This window comes from Triticum urartu, chromosome 1A (assembly GCF_056163025.1).
Source record: "Triticum urartu cultivar PI428250 chromosome 1A, HENAU_Tu73, whole genome shotgun sequence".
Classification (NCBI taxonomy): domain Eukaryota; kingdom Viridiplantae; phylum Streptophyta; class Magnoliopsida; order Poales; family Poaceae; genus Triticum; species Triticum urartu.
This window is the reverse complement of record NC_141873.1, coordinates 500,210,127-500,227,503: the sequence shown is the minus strand read 5'-3', so window position 1 is coordinate 500,227,503 and position 17,377 is coordinate 500,210,127. Positions and strand designations below refer to the sequence as shown.

The 17,377-nt window shown below is 46.5% G+C and overlaps 1 protein-coding gene across 1 annotated transcript; it reads right to left on the bottom strand.

Moving 5' to 3' along the window:
- Window positions 1–215: 215 nt before the first annotated feature.
- On the bottom strand, window positions 216–5,211 carry LOC125522601 (cytochrome P450 98A1). Its single transcript, XM_048687650.2, has 3 exons — window positions 4,614–5,211; window positions 1,784–2,178; window positions 216–1,127 (listed from the first exon to the last, which is right to left on the bottom strand). Exons 1-3 carry the CDS (start codon window positions 5,107–5,109, stop codon window positions 480–482), a joined length of 1,539 nt encoding a protein of 512 aa, XP_048543607.1. The 5' UTR covers window positions 5,110–5,211; the 3' UTR covers window positions 216–479.
- Between the last annotated feature and the right edge of the window lie 12,166 nt (window positions 5,212–17,377).

The following is a 17,377-nucleotide window of genomic DNA, read 5'->3' as shown; positions in this document are numbered from 1 at the left end:
CAAATCCAAATTCAATTCGGGACCTCAATACAGACATCTGAACACAGCATTCATTACACTTGATTCCCAACAAAACACATCCTCGGGGGACAACGATAAACATTACCGTGAGAGAAGAAAACGAAATTGAAATGGAATGGGCCCATGAACAACAAAACAAACCTCAGGTTTCCAAAGTTTCTTAGCAGGGCCTAAAATGTGCAATCAGTGCCGAATTTCAGTCCAGAAGAGATATATTATGTGGAGAAATACATTGTCTAGAATGATTTGCTGTGTTAAACTGTTATTAACATAAAAACAAAACTATTATATCCGAAGGAACACCTAATAAAGGGAGAAATGATCTGCGATCTGCCGTCGTCGCTTTATGAGATTCATTCAAAAGGCAGTCAAACACCTCACGATTTACAACAACACGAGCTCCATCCAGCACCTAGCTGAAAGCAGCGCAACACCCCAAGCAAAGCAGCACAGGCCGCTCAGATCTCGACCGGGACCCTCTTGTAGAGCTCCTCATTCTCCAGGCGCGGCGTGGCGACGGCCTGCAGCGGCGTGCCCATGAAGGTGACGAGCCCGGGGGACTCCATCATGCTGATGTCCTCCGGCCTGGCGCCCTCCGGCAGAGACCACTCGAAGTGGTGCAGCATGTGACCGATCATGGAGGCGACGAGGTTGATCCCGAGCTGCGCGCCGGGGCACACCCTCCGGCCGGCGCCGAAGGGCAGCACCCTGAAGTCGCTGCCCTTGATGTCGATGCTCTCCTCCAGGAACCGCTCCGGCCGGAACTCCAGCGGGCTGCTCCACACCTTGGGGTCCCGGGCCACCGCCCACACGTTCACCATCACGTTGGCGCCCTTGGGGATGCTGTAGCCGCCGACCTTGACGCTCGCGCTGGCCTTGTGGGGCAGCATGAGCGGCGTCGGCGGGTGCAGGCGGAGGGACTCCTTCACGACGGCCATCAGGTAGGGCAGGTTCTGGAAGTCGGTCTCGGACATGACGCGGTCGCGGCCGACCACGCTGTCCAGCTCCTCTTGCAGCTTCTTCTGCACCCTGGGGTTCCGGACCAGCTCTGCCATGGCCCATTCGACTGATATGACTGTCGTGTCCATTCCGGCGGTGATCATGTCCTGAACATAAGAAGGGGATGGTACTTGGTAAGAGCTAAAAACGTATAAAAAGCCAAATGAGATTACCAGGCTTGAAGTTCAGTAAATAGCATATATTGTGTACTTCTAAGGTATTGATTTACCGGTATGAACAAGTTTATTAAGTTTGGCATGTGCAAGACAGAAATATGAAGAGGCATCCAATGATTTTTTTTAATAAATACTCCCTCCGTATCAAAATATATGTTTTTTGACACTGATAGTGTCAAAAAACGTCTTATATTTTGATACGGAGGGAGTAGCTGAGTAGCCTGCAGACTCTTGCAAAGCATTTTTGGTAGTTGAATGATTGTAACGATAAAGCACTACCTAATTTCCAACTCGAAAGTAAACATACATTTTCCAATCCCAGAATCTTACAACAACCTTGAGATAGTGGCATCTCACCTAAATTTACCTACTGAATCTAACTAAACTTAATGAGATTTCTCTTGATCCATAAATAAATCAATTTAATGAAAGCTATTATGTAGCATTTGTGCAAAGAATGGAAGAACTACGAAGGCATTGCTATCCCATTCGACATTAAAAATTAGCAGGGGATCTCATTTGAAACAAACAGGAGAATGGAATATAAGAAGATAAATTACATAGTTATAAAGGGGCATCCTACATACCCATAGAAGTCCGAAAACTGTGTCATCACTAAGGTCATACTTCTCTCTGAGAGTGAACAGAGCATCCACAAAGTGCTGTTTGGCACCACTCTCCCTGAGGGCCTGTGCATGCTCTTCAATGATCTTCTTGGTCAGACGATCCCTTCTCTCATTGTGGGTATTGTAAAGCTCCTCATTAAGTGGACACAGCCATCTCAAGTACCAAATGTATTCAGCAACAGAAAGAGATGCACCAATTTTGATCCCATTGTTGACAATAAGCTTGAATTCCTGCCCTTCTTCGTCAATGTCACCATCTGCATTCATGAACCGCTTCCCAAAAGCTAGCCTTGTTATATTGTTGAAGGACACCATAGCAAGGTGATTCCTCACTACCAATGGCTTTCCTTCATTACCTGAAAAAAATATATTAATAGTTAATTTAAAACTCAATAGTCAATACTGTTGGGAAAGAGCCCAAGCTAGTTTAGGGTTTAAAGTGATTAGGTAATATAAACCGTTACATTGTGTATGTCATGTGGGATATGCCATATTTCCGTTTTGTGAGGCCGGCTCATGAATTAACAGCAAGAGCAAACAATAGAACAATAAATGCTCTTCTAAATTATACCAAAAACCTAACATAACGTAAAAGTAAGGGGCATAAACCAATTAGTGTTTTCCACAGCAACCGCAAAAACCTAAACATTGGCGCAAAGGATCCATGTGGATATCCAGTTGAACACAAGCAAACCCACACACCAGGCACAAATGTTTGCGTTCACTGACAAAGAATGTCCCAAGAAAATAAAGCTAAACCTGTATTTTTCTTCTTCTTCTGTATATCTGCTAGCATATATTCCTAGAGTACACTAACATGTTATCAGAGAGAAGGCTATGCTTATATACCTACTCCCTCCGTTCCTAAATATTTGTCTTTCTAGAGATTTCAACAAGTGACTACATACGGAGCAAAATGTTGAAATATCTAGAAAGACAAATATTTAGGAACGGAGGGAGTACATTAATACTGAAACACACATTGAATATGAAATTAACGCGATGCCAGATGTATTTGGAAGAAAGAGAAGGGCGAAAAAAAAGTTGAAATATTCCTAAAAAGGTTGAAATAACAGGGTTGAGGCAGAGGGAGGCATCAAATGACGTTTAATTAGTCTAGCATATTCCTGATGAGACACCATGCATTTGGAGCATAATGCACAGTACAATAAGTGAAAGTAAGTTGTAATTTGTATGTGTGCCACTGACCACGAACCAGAGACCACCAGTGAGATGTAATAGGAAGGATGTGTTGCCACTTCTTTATGTCTAATGCACACCAAGCATTCCACTTTGCGTACTGAAAAAAGATTCCTTAACATGTCGTCGTGCTAGTACCATGATAAATCATTTCACATACTTGGACTCCCAGTTTTTGGACTTGTGATACCAGTTAACTTAATGAATAACGGTCAGGACTAACTGCTCTCAATCAAATACCAATAACCCAAATGCTATAGTAACACTGCCTAAGGACTAAAGCCTATACTGATTGCAATCAAACTCACACCTGAAGCTATCATCAATCTGATCCGTTCTAGTACGTCTACCAGTATATGTCCATTGCTATTAATAAAAGCTCCGTCTGTCGGACATCAAGATAAGATTTTTGGGCAGATAAAACATGGGTATTGTTGCCAAACAGTACAAGGTAAGCTGCTCCTAAATTCACAACATATAAATTTATCCCAAATTGTACACCAAAACTACATCAGTTCTGTGCCAATACAGAGCTACAACCGTTGAATGGGTGAAATTTCAAGATAAGATAAAAATAGCACTCTATAATTCTATATATGATTTGTGTGGCCATGATAGTCAAGTCAAGATTTCCGGCTTGGCCAAACAAGTATTATGCCATGAGCCTTAAATAGCATAGTGTCATTAAAAACGGCTCATTACCACAAGGAGTGTGCTTATCATAACACTGACTCACTGGAAGGCCAAAATGTCATACAGTTTTTCAGGTGATCCTCAGCTCGGCGCTAGTACACAATAAGACAAACTGTTCTACTGATAAAGGGATCGAGTAGCGTCATGGTCTATTTGTGGCATCGAATTATCTGAACTTACAGTAATGCAGAAAGCAGCAAACTGCCTTAGCCTGAAGCTTAAACGGCATGTAGAATCAAGATTACTATTACTAACCCCATGTGTACTAAGCCTCATGTGAAGGGCAGCCTACTTGTATACTAACGTGCAACCACCATGATCGTGTTGAGATCCAGTCTGCGGAAAAATAAAATAAACTCAAGGCTCCTCAACACACTAGAGCTGACCGATGATGATTGATTGGTGTCACTACATTTTACGTTTATTTATTCCATATCTTAACGATTCAGTACTCTAGCAACGCGCTTGACATGTGGCCACTCAACAGGAATGCACCCCATGGAGGCATTTCAACAGATCAACCCTGTTTACCATAGCACCAAATCGGTACTCTAGCAAAGTACGACACTGTTCCTGCGATCCATTGCGAATTTGGTGCTGAAGACAATCAAGATTGGTTGCAAGACTCATGTTCGGCACCGTTTTGCCTAGTCAACACGACAGAGCAGAGCAATTGGTCGACCAAACCCACCAAACACGAGGACACCACCACCACTCGCCTAACGATTCTTCAGACAGAAGATACCTCCCTCCCTTTGTTTTGCAGCAACCACCCCCGCTTTCTCCGAAATGGCACGCACGCACACCTGTCTGTCTCCGAAATGTGCGGTGGAGGAAAAAAAAAGGAAAAAAGGAAAAGAAAAGGAAGAGGGGCGTGCGATCTGGGATGGCAGCTTACCGGGGCCGGCGGCGGCGCGGTGGACGGACTCGACCATGGCGGTGACCTCGTCCTCGCGGATGGGGCGCAGCGCCTCGAGGCGCTTCTGGGTGAAGAGCTCGAGGTTGCAGAGCTTGCGCACCTTGATGTAGTGCGGGCCGTAGTCGGCCCAGATGAGGTCCTGGCCGTTGCGGCTGAAGCGCTGGGTGGAGCGGTTGCGGGGCCGGTCGGCGAGCTGCTGGTCGTGCTCCTTGAGCACCTCCTTGGCCAGCTCGGAGGTGGAGACGACGACGGTGAGCGAGGAGCCGAACCAGACGGAGATGATGGGCCCGTACCGCGCCGCCCACTCCTGGAAGCAGCGGCACCGCACCGGCTTGATCTGCCGCAGGTTGCCCACCACCGGCCACGGGCGCGGGCCCGGCGGCAGCCGCCCCAGCCGCAGCCGGTCCAGCAGCGCCAGCGAGATCGGGATCGCCACCAGCGCGATGGCGAACGGGAGCAGCGACGCCACGTCCATTGTGGCTGCCGCGACTCTGCTTCTGCTCTGCTCTGCTCTGGGGTTGGTGGAGACGGTGGTGGAGCTGGTGGTGCTGGTGGCGCTCAGCGACTTTATACGGTGGTGGAAGGGAAGGAGGCGATGGGGGCGGTTGGTGGTAGGTGAGTGGGGTCGGAGACGCAGGGGGCAGGCAGACTGAACTTCTTGAGGTACTTCTTCAGTTCTTCTGAATTATAAATTGTACTGTTACTGGTGTAGTGGATCAGTAGTAGTGGGCTAGTGGCATCCATGGGATTGTCATCATGCTGATGCTCATTTGTGCTAACCTTCAAAGCAGAACATTTGCCACAGTTCAACCAACCTACTACCTACATTCTTAAATACTCTCTTAGTGACTACTCCCTCCGTCTCCGAATAAGTGTACATCTATCTTTTGTCCTAAATCAAAATTTTCAAATTTTGACCAACTTTATAGAAAAAAATAATGACATATATGACATCAAATTGGTATATATTATGAAAGTACATTTCGAAACGGATCTAGTGATACTAATTTAATGCCATAAATGTTGTTACTTTTTCCTATAAAGTTGATCAAAAATTTAAAACTTTGACTTAGGACAAAAGTTAGAAGTACACTTATTCGCGGATGGAGAGAGTATATACGAAGCGAAAATGAGTGAATCTACACTCTAAAATATGTCTATATACATCTGTATATGATAGTTCATTTAAAATCTCTAAAAAGACAAATATTTAAGAACGGAGGAAGTACGAGTCAATTTAGAGATTTGAATATGCACTACATACGAGTAAAATGGGTGAATATACACTCTAAAATATGTCTATATACATCGTTACGTAGTTTGTGTTGAGTAAATAGGCAATTTTTTTATTAATTTAATCCAAAAATAGATCACTAGCATGGCATTGACAGAAGCAAACACATATTGTTATTCAATCATGCAAACACATAGTACTATGCTAATTGCAGACACATCTATGTATAACACTAGAATGGCTAAAACAGAAATCAACAGGAGCGGGATAAACAAGTTATACCCTCCAGTAGGCCAGGTAGAAGCCGCCGCCACAGTAGCAGCGTCCTTGGCGGCCTTCTGTCGGCTTCGGGTTTCTCGGCAGCGGCACGTTCGGCATCCATGGACATGGTGATGACGAAGGCGACGCGAACGTAGAGGAAATAGACGAATAGAGGCGAGCAGTCGCGTAGTTGCTTCCCAAAAACCTAATTGTCTGTCTCTCGTACAGGATCCGAGGAGGCGGATTTCGGAGACCTGCTCTTCCGTCAACCGTGTACGCGGTGAACGAGGTGGAGTGGCCGGCGGCAGCAGCAGTAATGGAACGGCGTGGGCATGGAGGCAGAGATGCGATCTGTTTCGCCTGACGGCTAGGGTTGGCAGACGCTCCACATATATATGTGCAGCCATGTGGAGAGACGTGGGCTCCGAGTCGATAACAGCCCACGATCCGACGTCTCATATCGTGGTTTACCTATCAATGACTCTCCGTTCCTGACCGGCAAAAATAAGCGCATAGATGTGAGCTCGGCTCGTTCCTGACCGGTAAAAATAAATGCATAGATATGAGCTCGGCTCGTTCCCGTGCCGCTTCGGCGGGGCGGGGCGGGCGGCGAAGGAGAAGTGCGCAAGGGCCTCTTATATTCTCAAACTTCAATAAAATGTGGAAGAGAATCTCTTATAAAAAGGTCCAATTCCTTCTCTAATAGTGGGGTTGGACTAAATTCTCCATCACACCTAGTGTCATTTAACCCACATGCGTCTTTAGAGATTTTTTTAAAATTATTAGATGGGTTAGGCCCACCCAAATAATTCAACAATTTGTATTGAAATCTCTAAAAAGACTTATATTTAAAAACAGAGCGAGCGATGACACGAGAGAGGATGCAAAGGGTTGTGATGTTCATTTCATTTCATTTCAGACAGAAGAAAATCAGGTGGTGTCTGATTACTCTGTTTTTTCGGAGGGCTCACCAACCGCCGGGAGATACCGGCTGCTGCTGCTGATTTCGTTTCAAGGGCCCCTGGAAACCTCGGTGGCCTGGTTGACTAAAAGCAGCCGGACATGTCAAGCATTGCCAAACCACTTCCCTATACTTCCCTCTCGCTAGTGCTGGTACTGTGGTTTTGATTCAGCCATCCAGATCGCATACACACTGTGTAAACTGTAAAGTGTATATTCAGATCGTAGCACGGCGTGCATAGATTCAGATTGTATCTTCCTCTGACCCGGTGTGTAGATGGCTATTTTCTCGTGCCTTTTTTTCTTCTCTCGTGCCTTCTTTTGCTACCTCCACGGTTGATGTTTGGTGGGAGAGCGATGGATGTGTGTACTGTGGGCAACTCCGCAACTGGGCATGATTTTCTGTGGGACGTGCCGCTGGATAAGCGGCGTGACCGACTGACTGGTATTGGTTTGGCTTTGCGGTTCGGTACGTGGTCTCCGCTGGTGCCTCGAGCCGGGGTGCACGTCCGTTTCACCCACCAAATTCCTTGCGCGTGCACGAATTCTCTATCGGTGCCATTATATGTCATCTCTGCTACTCCCTCCGTCCTAAAATATTTGTCATGAAAATGAATGTTCCGAATGTCGCTACCACGGTGGCCACGGTGACCATGGTCACTGTTAGGATAAAGGAGGAGGCTTGTATTTGGGCGCTTGCAGGCGCTAGACACCTGTGTAATGTAATGCCGCGAGAGTAGACTCCTTTCCCCCGCCTTGCGGGTACTGTTAAAACTTCTCTCTTAATCAATGAAAATGGCAAATCTTTTGCCTTGTTTCAAAAAAAAATCCGGATGTAGAAAGTACTTACTAGCAGAACGCCCGACTGTTGCTACGGGCTACAATACATATAAATAATTCAAACAAATAATTAAGGTCGCAACAAAAGTTGAAGCTCATTTCTCTCTCTTGTATACATCCGTCGGACATCAAACAGGCATCTAATGGGCTCCTCAAAATCCAACCTGTTGGATAGTCTGGGCTCCTCTAAATCCAGCCCATGTGTCGGGGAGAAATGTATTTATCAGGACTATCCGTCATGTTATCGTCAACATGTGGTCTCAACAAGAAAATCTCACCCTACAACGCACCCTTTTCTTTTTTTTGTCGGACCCTCTCCTTCCCGCTCGGTCTCCCACTGTAACGAGACATTCCTCGTTGGAGCCTTGTCATCTAAAACCGGTTGACACCCAGTTCACTTTTGCCATGGTACCCTCTCTCTTTCATACCGCACTTTCCCATGGACCGCCAAGGAGGAGCGCCTCGCCAATCGCCCCGCTCTCAGTCCCTAATCCCTTCTCCCTGTGTTCGTGTCGAACCACCACCACCATGAAAGGGATTGTATGTCGAGCATGGGAGGACGAATTTTGCAGTGGCGGCGCAACCTCCACAGCAGAGGAACCCTCCGTGCGAGGGGAGTCCAAGACATAACGAAGAGAGGTGGGGACATGAGGAGCTTGTGAGGACGGATCAACCCGGAATAGAAAAAAATGAACGATGCATGCGAGGTGGGAAGGTGGAGATGAAACGAATGAAATGATTGGAAGAAAGGGAAGCGGACGAGACAACCTACATACTCCTCTTTAATAGTAGATATAATGATGTATCGATCATATGTAATTGAATTAAAATTATAATCACGCATACCATTTTTTAGAGGGACATTATTGTTGACACCCGATTTTGGCACGGTCAAGAACTTATTTAAGATGACCTTAAATGGAGAAGTGATCTACATGAAGGAGTTCCCTATTGTTGATATGAACATCTTTGAAGTTTGGGTCATCGCCGTCCGATTTCATCTCAAAGGCCGAAACTATGCTCAAAGTACCAAGATCTTATATTCAGAGTACAGTTTGGTCGATTAAGCCCCCAAGGCGACCTCATATGAAAAAATGATCTACATGAATTGTCTTCGTCTCGCCGAACCGATTGATTTCGATATAAAAATTGTCCCAATTCGAGTTCATATGCAAAAGTTAGAGGCAAAACTTCGTGGACCAGTCTTGAGTGAAAAAGTGACGCGAGGGACCAGACTGTAACACCCCGGATGTAACTTTCCCTATTTGTACTCCAACTCTTGCCGTTTCCGGCGTTTAGTTATATTGATTTCTCGGGTTCGGGTCTTTGTCTCCGTGTGTTGTTTTCGTTTTCATGCATCTCATATCATGTCATCATGTGCATTGCATTTGCATACGTGTTCGTCTCATGCATTCGAGCATTTTCCCCGTTGTCCATTTTGCATTCCGGTGCTTCGTTCTCCTCCGGTGGTCATTTCTAGCCTTCTTTCGTGTGTGGGGACTAAACATTTCCGGATTGGACCGAGACTTGCCAAGCAGCCTTGGTTTACTACCGGTAGACCGCCTGTCAAGTTTCGTATCATTTGGACTTCATTTGATACTCCAACGGTTAACCGAGGGACCGAAAAGGCCTCGTGTGTGTTGCAGCCCAACACCCCTCCATTTTAGCCCAAAACCCACCAAACTCTGCTCCATGTCCTAGAGCGTTCGATCACGATCGCGTGGCCGAAAACCGCACCTCATTTGGACTCTCCTAACTCCACTTATGCCTATAAATAGCCCCCCCCCCCGTTTTCGGATCTCGGATCTCTCCCCGTCCAACCCTAAAAAAAACGCATCCCGCCACCGACGGACACGTCCACCGGCGCCGGACGTGTCCGCTCCGCTCCCCTTGCCCTATCCGCTGCCGCCACGTGTCCCTGGCGCGGGACCGCTTCACCGCCCACCGCGAGGGCCCGCCAGGCCTGAGGCCGGCCCCCGCGGCCCAACCACCGCGCGCCGCCCGGACTTCGACCCCGCCGCCTTCGCCTCTGGCTCCGGCGGCAGAGCCACCGCGCCGCTTCTTCCCCGGCCGCCGCCTCGCCCTCAAGCTGCTCCGCCGCCCGAGCCGAAGCTCACCTCGCCGCCGCCCCGCCCGACGTCCTCCGCCGCCGTGCGCCGCCCCAGGTCGCCGGATCCGGCCCCGGCGACCGCCTCCTCAACTCCGGCCGCCTCGGATCCGAGCTCCGGCGAACTCCTCCCGGCCATCCTCGTCGCGCGCGCCGGATGAACAGTGTCGGATGAACAGTGCCCGTGAACAGTGATTTCAGATCTAGATCCGGTTGACTTTCCCTCCTAACCCTAATTTTTTATACATACTTTGACCTGCCGTATCTCCGCATCCGTAGCTCCGATTTGGACATATAGTATATCAAAATGTTCGCCTCGACGAGTACATCATTTCATTCCATTGCATCATTTTCATTTGAGCTCATCTTGATGCCCAAAATGCTGTTAGAAGGAGGCTTTGTGAGTTAATTGTCAGATCTGCTAGTTCATCTTAGACTTTTGTCATTTTTGCCATGATTATTGTGTGCATGCTATGCCTGTGAGTCCTTCATATGTTTTGTTAAGCATTTTGTCTTCTTTCCAGAGGTGCAACTCATGCATTTTTAGGATGTGTGTGGTGACTTGTGCAAGCTTGCAAAGTGAGGCACCCGGGAAATCTGTTTTCAGAGACTTAGTTGTTTTCACCAAGTCTGGGAAATTTTAGTTCATGATGCCATATGTTCAGCTTGTTTCCTAATGATCCGTGACTCTTTTGAGGATGATAAGTAAAGGAGTTTTGCTAATCATGTTATGCTCTATCCATCCATGTCTTTGTTTGCAATTATGGAGCACCCTAGCTTGAGTCAATCGAGCTCTACTTTTGCTTCGTGGTGAATCTGGACAGATCGTCAACTCGTTTGCGATTTTGCCGATGTTATTGTAGTTGATCCGTGCATGCTATGCCATTGTACTTGCCATGTCTAGCTTGTATTTTGTGCCTTCTTAATGGATGTATGCTTTCCTTGCCATGACTTGCACCGTAGTGAGTGCATCGAGCTCGTTTACATGCCTTCGTGAGTTATATTTCAGCATGTCTCAGTTTTCACTAAGTCTGAAAACTGATTGTGTTTTAGCTATGTTCGTGTGCCCGTTAGTATATTTTGTGAACCCTTTTGGCCCCAGGTCACTTTGGGTCTTTTGTTAAGCTTGTTGAGTAGCTCCATGCCATGTTCTTATTTATCTTAATCAGGTCATGTATCATGTTGTTTTGCTGCTCCGAAGAGGGCTTCGGGATCTGAAATTTCAGACAAGTGTTAATTTCACTAAGTCTGAGATCTGTTTTGCATTTGCGTTTTTGACATGCTTGTTTGAACCTCATAATGGATGAATTGGCCGTGGCTCAGTGCTAATATTTTGTTAATCATATTGTGTGCATCCCTGCCATGTATTTTTTTGTCATGTTTGGTGGCTGTAGCATGTTCATCTCATTGCATTTAGATGCCTACTTGCTGTAAATCGCAGACCGGTGTCATATCTTAAAGCGCTTGCCATTTCCAAACCGTAACTCCGATTCCGATGATCTTTATATCGTTTTCAAGCGATTTCATCTCATCTTTCCAGTGGCACCCTTGGAATTCCAAGTTGAGGCCAGGTTCATGCATTTCCTGTCATATCTTGCATTTTGCATCCCGCATCGCATCCCGCATAGTATATCATCATTTCATCATATTGCTTGGTCTTGCACGTGGTTGATTGTATCCTTGTTGCTTGTTTGTCTTGTTGGGTAGAGCCGGGAGACGAGTTCGCTACCGAGGAGCCCGTTGAGTTTGCTTGTGAGGATCCAGTCAACTCTGACAACTGTGCAGGCAAGATGATCATACCCTCGAAATCACTACTATCTTTGCTATGCTAGTTTGCTCGCTCTTGCTATGCCAATGCTATGATGCCTACCTTTTTCTTGTCAGCCTCCCAATTGCCATGTTGAAACCTCTAACCCACCTTGTCCTAGCAAACCGTTGATTGGCTATGTTACCGCTTTGCTCAGCCCTCTTATAGCGTTGCTAGTTGCAGGTGAAGATTGGAAGCCGTTCCTTGTTGGGACATTTATTTACTTGTTGGGATTATATTGCTATGTTATCTTAATGCATCTATATACTTGGTAAAGGGGTGGAAGGCTCGGCCTCTTGCCTAGTGTTTTGTTCCACTCTTGCCGCCCTAGTTTCCGTCATATCGGTGTTATGTTCCCGGATTTTGCGTTCCTTACGCAGTTGGGTTATAATGGGAACCCCTTAATATTTCGCCTTGATTAAAGCTTGTCCAGCAATGCCCAACCTTGGTTTTACCATTTGCCACCTAGCCTTTTCCTTTCCCTTGGGTTCTGTAGACTCAAGGGTCATCTTATTTTAACCCCCCCGGGCCAGTGCTCCTCTGAGTGTTGGTCCAAACTAGAGTCTTGTACAGCGCCCCCTCGGGGAAACTCGAGGTTTGGTTTTAGTTGTATGGAGCGCTCATCTGAGTGTGCCCTGAGAAAGAGATATGTGCAGCTCCTATCGGGATTTGTCGGCACATTCGGGCGGTGTTGTTGGTCTTGTTTTAACCTGTCGAAGTGTCTTGAGTTACCGAGATACCGAGTCTGATCGGAATGTCTTGGGAGGAGGTCTATTCCTTCGTTGACCGTGAGAGCTTGTCATGGGCTAAGTTGGGACTCCCCTGCAGGGATTGAACTTTCGAAAGCCGTGCCCGCGGTTATGGGCAGATGGGAATTTGTTAATGTCCGGTTGTAGATAACTTGAACCTTAATTAAATAAAATGAATCAACTGAGTGTGTTGCCGTGATGGCCTCTTCTCGGCGGAGTCCGGGAAGTGGACACGGTGTTGGAGTAATGCTTGCGCAGGTTGTTCCTCTAGATTCTCGCTCGTGCCTTGCCTCCTCTTCTCGCTCTCTTTTGCGGATAAGTTAGCCACCATACATGCTAGTTGCTTGCTGCAGCTCCACATATGTTTGCCTTATCCATTCCTATAAGCTTAAATAGTCTTGATCGTGAGGGTGCGAGATTGCTGAGTCCCTGTGGCTCACAGATACTATAACTCCAGATGCAGGTCCAGGTGATTCCGCTCCAGGTGACGAGTACGAGCTCAAGTGGGAGTTCGACGAGGACTCTCAGCGTTATTATGTTTCCTTTCCCGATGATCAGTAGTGGTGCCTAGTTGGGGTTCGATTCAGGGCCTTGTCACATGTTGGGTTTTCTTCTATTTTGGCGCCGTAGTCGGGCCATGAGTGTTTGTATGATGGATGTTATTTATGTACTTTGATGTGACGTGGCGAGTGTAAGCCAACTATGTATCTCCCCCTTTTGTTATATATGTTACATGGGATGTTGTAATGATTGCCTGACTTGCGACATTGCTTTCAATGCGGTTATGTCTCTAAGTCGTGCCTCGACACGTGGGAGCTATAGCCGCATCGAGGGTGTTACAAGTTGGTAATCAGAGCCTTCCCCGACCTTAGGAGCCCCATTGCTTGATCGTTTTTAGCAGCCGAGTTGTGTCTAGAAAAATGTTTTGAGTCATTTAGAAATTATATATCGGAGAGCTTAGGAATTCTTTTTACTTCCCAGTCTCCTCATCGCTCTGGTAAGGCATCCTGATGTAGAGTTTTGACTCTTCTCTTCTCAAATTTCACTAAAAAAATTTTAGGATCACGCGAGTATCTTGGAATCGTTCTGATGGCTTATGATGAGAACATTGTCTTGGTGCCTCCTGTCAGGGGTTTAGTGGAAGTGTCTCGGGGAGTTGAGCTCTGAGGTGTTGTCATCATAATTCTATCATTGCAATTCTGGAATACTTGAGATATGTTCGCCGACATCGAAAATCTCTTTTATGCAGTTCGTTGGTGAGATAACCTCGACGCCACCCAGTACTGGGGCGGGAGTTCGGGAGTATCGCGATAACTTGTATAACGGATGCTTTTCGAAGGTTGAGGTAGATGGTTTCCGAAGTTTTCTCGGTTATGTGTTGAAGGATGGATACAGCTGGATGAAGGATTTGCTAGCTTGGGTGAGATATTATGCTTCCCATGTATCCCCAACACCTGATTGCATAACCGGAAAAGTTCGGGAGTTTCATAGGTGGGAATTCTAGTAGCTCTAGTTCTTCTTCCACTGATATTGGTTTGAGATTGGGATTTCTTACCGATTATTCGCTCTTGATCCGTACCTTGTTGATTTATTTCTCTACCTTAATTCTACGTGGCTTCTCAATTTATGGATATGTGACCATTTGAAGAGGAATGCATTCGTTCATTTTGTTCGGATGTGAAGACTATATGTTGCAATTTTCATTCCGTTGGATTCAGCTTCAATAATTATCTGTCTATGTGCTAACGGTGGTCAACCTCTTCAGGATGGCTCCCGCTAAGAGCGCCAGTCAGAACCAGAATCAAGATCCGCCACCACCTCCACCTCCTCCAGAGGCATGGCAAGCTGTGATGGCCGCAACCAATGCAAACACTCAGCTGATCATGCAAATTCTCCAAGAGCGCAATCAAGGCAGTCAAGGGAATCAAGGCAGCAATCAGAGTCACTTTGCTACACTCAACCAGTTCCTTGCTAACGGGCCAAAGACTTTCAGCAATTGTGTTAAGGCAACCGATGCTGACGATTGGCTTGTGGATCTGTGTAAGCATTTCGAGTGCAGTAACGTCAGGCCTGAGGACTTTGTCAAGTTCGCTTCCTTCCAACTCAAAGATCAAGCTGCAGAATGGTTCCAGCAGTACAAGGATTCCAGAGGTGGACGTGTTATCACTTGGGATGATTTTCGTCGAGATTTCCGAGCTCATCATATTCCGCAGAGCGTGGTTGAAAGCAAGCGTGAGGAATTCCGCAATCTGAAGCAAGGCTCTTTGTCTGTCTATGACTACAACAAATTGTACTAGAAGCTTGCCCGCTTTGCCAAGCAGGACGTGCCTGATGAGAAGAGCATGATATATCAGTTCAGGGGTGGTCTCAGAGAAGATATTCAGCTCGCTCTTGTTCTCTTCGAGCCCTTGAGGTACGATGAGTTCTACAACATGGCACTGAAGCAAGAGGCTGCTCAGTTGAGGTGTGATGCTTCCAGGAAGCGAGTCAGAGATGTTACTCCTTCTTCCTCTACTCAAGTGGCCAAGCAGCAGAAGTTTTGGCTTCCTCCTCCTCCGTTCCGTCAGCCGTATCAGCAGAAGAGCAAAGGTGGCAGTGGTTCTTCCCACCCACCCAACCCTGGCTTTCAGAACAAGACTTCGTCTCAAGCTCCAAGATCGAGTGCTCCGTATCACCGTCCGCTTTCAGAGGTCACGTGCAACAAGTGCCAACAGAAGGGTCACTATGCCAACAAGTGTCTCAACCAGAGGCGTCTTCCTCCTCCTCGTCCTGTCAGATCGGCAAGTACAGCTATGGTCAAGCATAACCCCAAGTTCGCCAAGGTCAATATGGTGAATGCAGCTCAGGCAGAGGACTCGCCAGATGTGATCATGGGTAACCTTCCTGTTAATGATATTCCTGCAAAAGTTCTTTTTGACACGGGTGCATCGCATTGCTTCATTTCCAAACCTTTTGCATCAAAGTATGAGTGTGATTATCAGTATCTACAAAGTTCCTTGCAAATTGTGTCACCGGGCAAGCAGATGACAGCTAACACCTGCGTCCCTGAGGTTACTATCACATTGGGTGACTACAAGTTCCTTTCTTCCCCAATTGTTCTTGGTAACTCGGATATTGATCTTATTCTCGGAATGGATTGGCTTTCTAAGCACAAGGCACATCTTGATTGTGCTGCCAGGCAGATTCAATTGACTCATTCGTCTGAGGATGTAATTGTCTTTGCCGCTCGGGATAATACTATCCGTCTATTTTCTCTCAATGAGAAGGGTGAATTGGATGCCATCTCTCAAATTCCAGTCGTTTGCGAATATCAAGACGTCTTTCCAGAAGAGCTCCCAGGAATGCCTCCGCACCGGCCAGTGGAATTCGTTATTGAACTTGAGCCTGGCACGGAACCTGTGTGCAAACGTCCTTACAAGCTCGGACCTGAAGAGTTGAAGGAGCTGAAGAAGCAACTCGATGAGCAAGAAAGAATGGGTCTCATCTGGCCTAGTACTTCTTCGTGGGGTTGTGGTGTTCTTTTTGTGAAGAAGAAGGATGGAACGGACCGACTTTGTGTTGATTACCGTCTAGTGAACAAGAAGACCATCAAGAACAAATACCCACTTCCCAACATCAATGAGCTGTTCGAACAACTCAAAGGTGCCCAAGTTTTCTCCAAGCTTGATCTCCGTATGGGTTATCACCAGATTCGCATTCGTGAAGAAGATATTCCCAAGACAGCATTCAGAACAAGCTTCGGTTCATATGAATACACTGTCATGTCTTTTGGCCTCGCCAACGCTCCTCCGACGTTCTCTCGCATGATGAACTTCATCTTCAACGCCTACACCAATGACTTCGTTTTGGTCTATCTCGACGACATTCTGGTTTTCTCGAAGAATAAGGAAGATCATGCCAAGCACTTGCGTTTGGTTCTTGATAAGCTCAGGGAACATCAGTTCTACACCAAGTTCTCCAAGTGTGAATTTTGGCTCGATGAGGTTCTTTATCTTGGTCATATCATCTCTGCCAAGGGCATTTCCGTGAATCCTGAGAAGGTATCCGCAATTGTGAATTGGGAACCTCCTCAGAATGTGAAGCAACTCCGCAGTTTTCTCGGTCTCGCAAGCTATTGCCGAAGATTCGTTGAAAACTTTTCCAAGATCGCGAAGCCTCTCTCTAATCTTCTTCAGAAGCACGTCAAGTACGTTTGGTCTCCGGAGTGTGATATTGCTTTCAACACTTTGAAAGAGAAGTTGATCACTGCTCCAGTTCTGACTCCGCCTGATGAATCCAAACCGTACGAGGTCTTTTGTGATGCCTCTCTCCAAGGTCTTGGCGTAGTGTTGATGCAAGAGAAGAAAGTTGTTGCTTATACATCTCGCCAGTTGAAGCCTAATGAGAAGAACTACCCCACTCATGATCTCGAGTTGGCGGCAGTTGTGCATGCTCTTTTGACTTGGAGACATCTTCTATTGGGAAGAAAAGTGGACATTTTCACTAATCACAAGAGTCTCAAGTACATCTTCACTCAGCCTAATCTCAACCTCAGGCAAACTCGATGGGTCGAAATGATTCAAGAGTATAATCCGAGTATTGAGTATACTCTAGGCAAGGCCAATGTGATTGCTGACGCTTTGAGCAGAAAGGCCTACTGCAACAGTTTGATTCTTAAGCCTTATCAACCCGAGCTTTGTGAAGCTTTCCGCAAACTTAATCTGCAAGTTGTTCCTCAAGGTTTCCTCGCCAACCTTCAAGTATTTCCTACCTTAGAAGACCAGATTTTCCAAGCCTAGCTTCTTG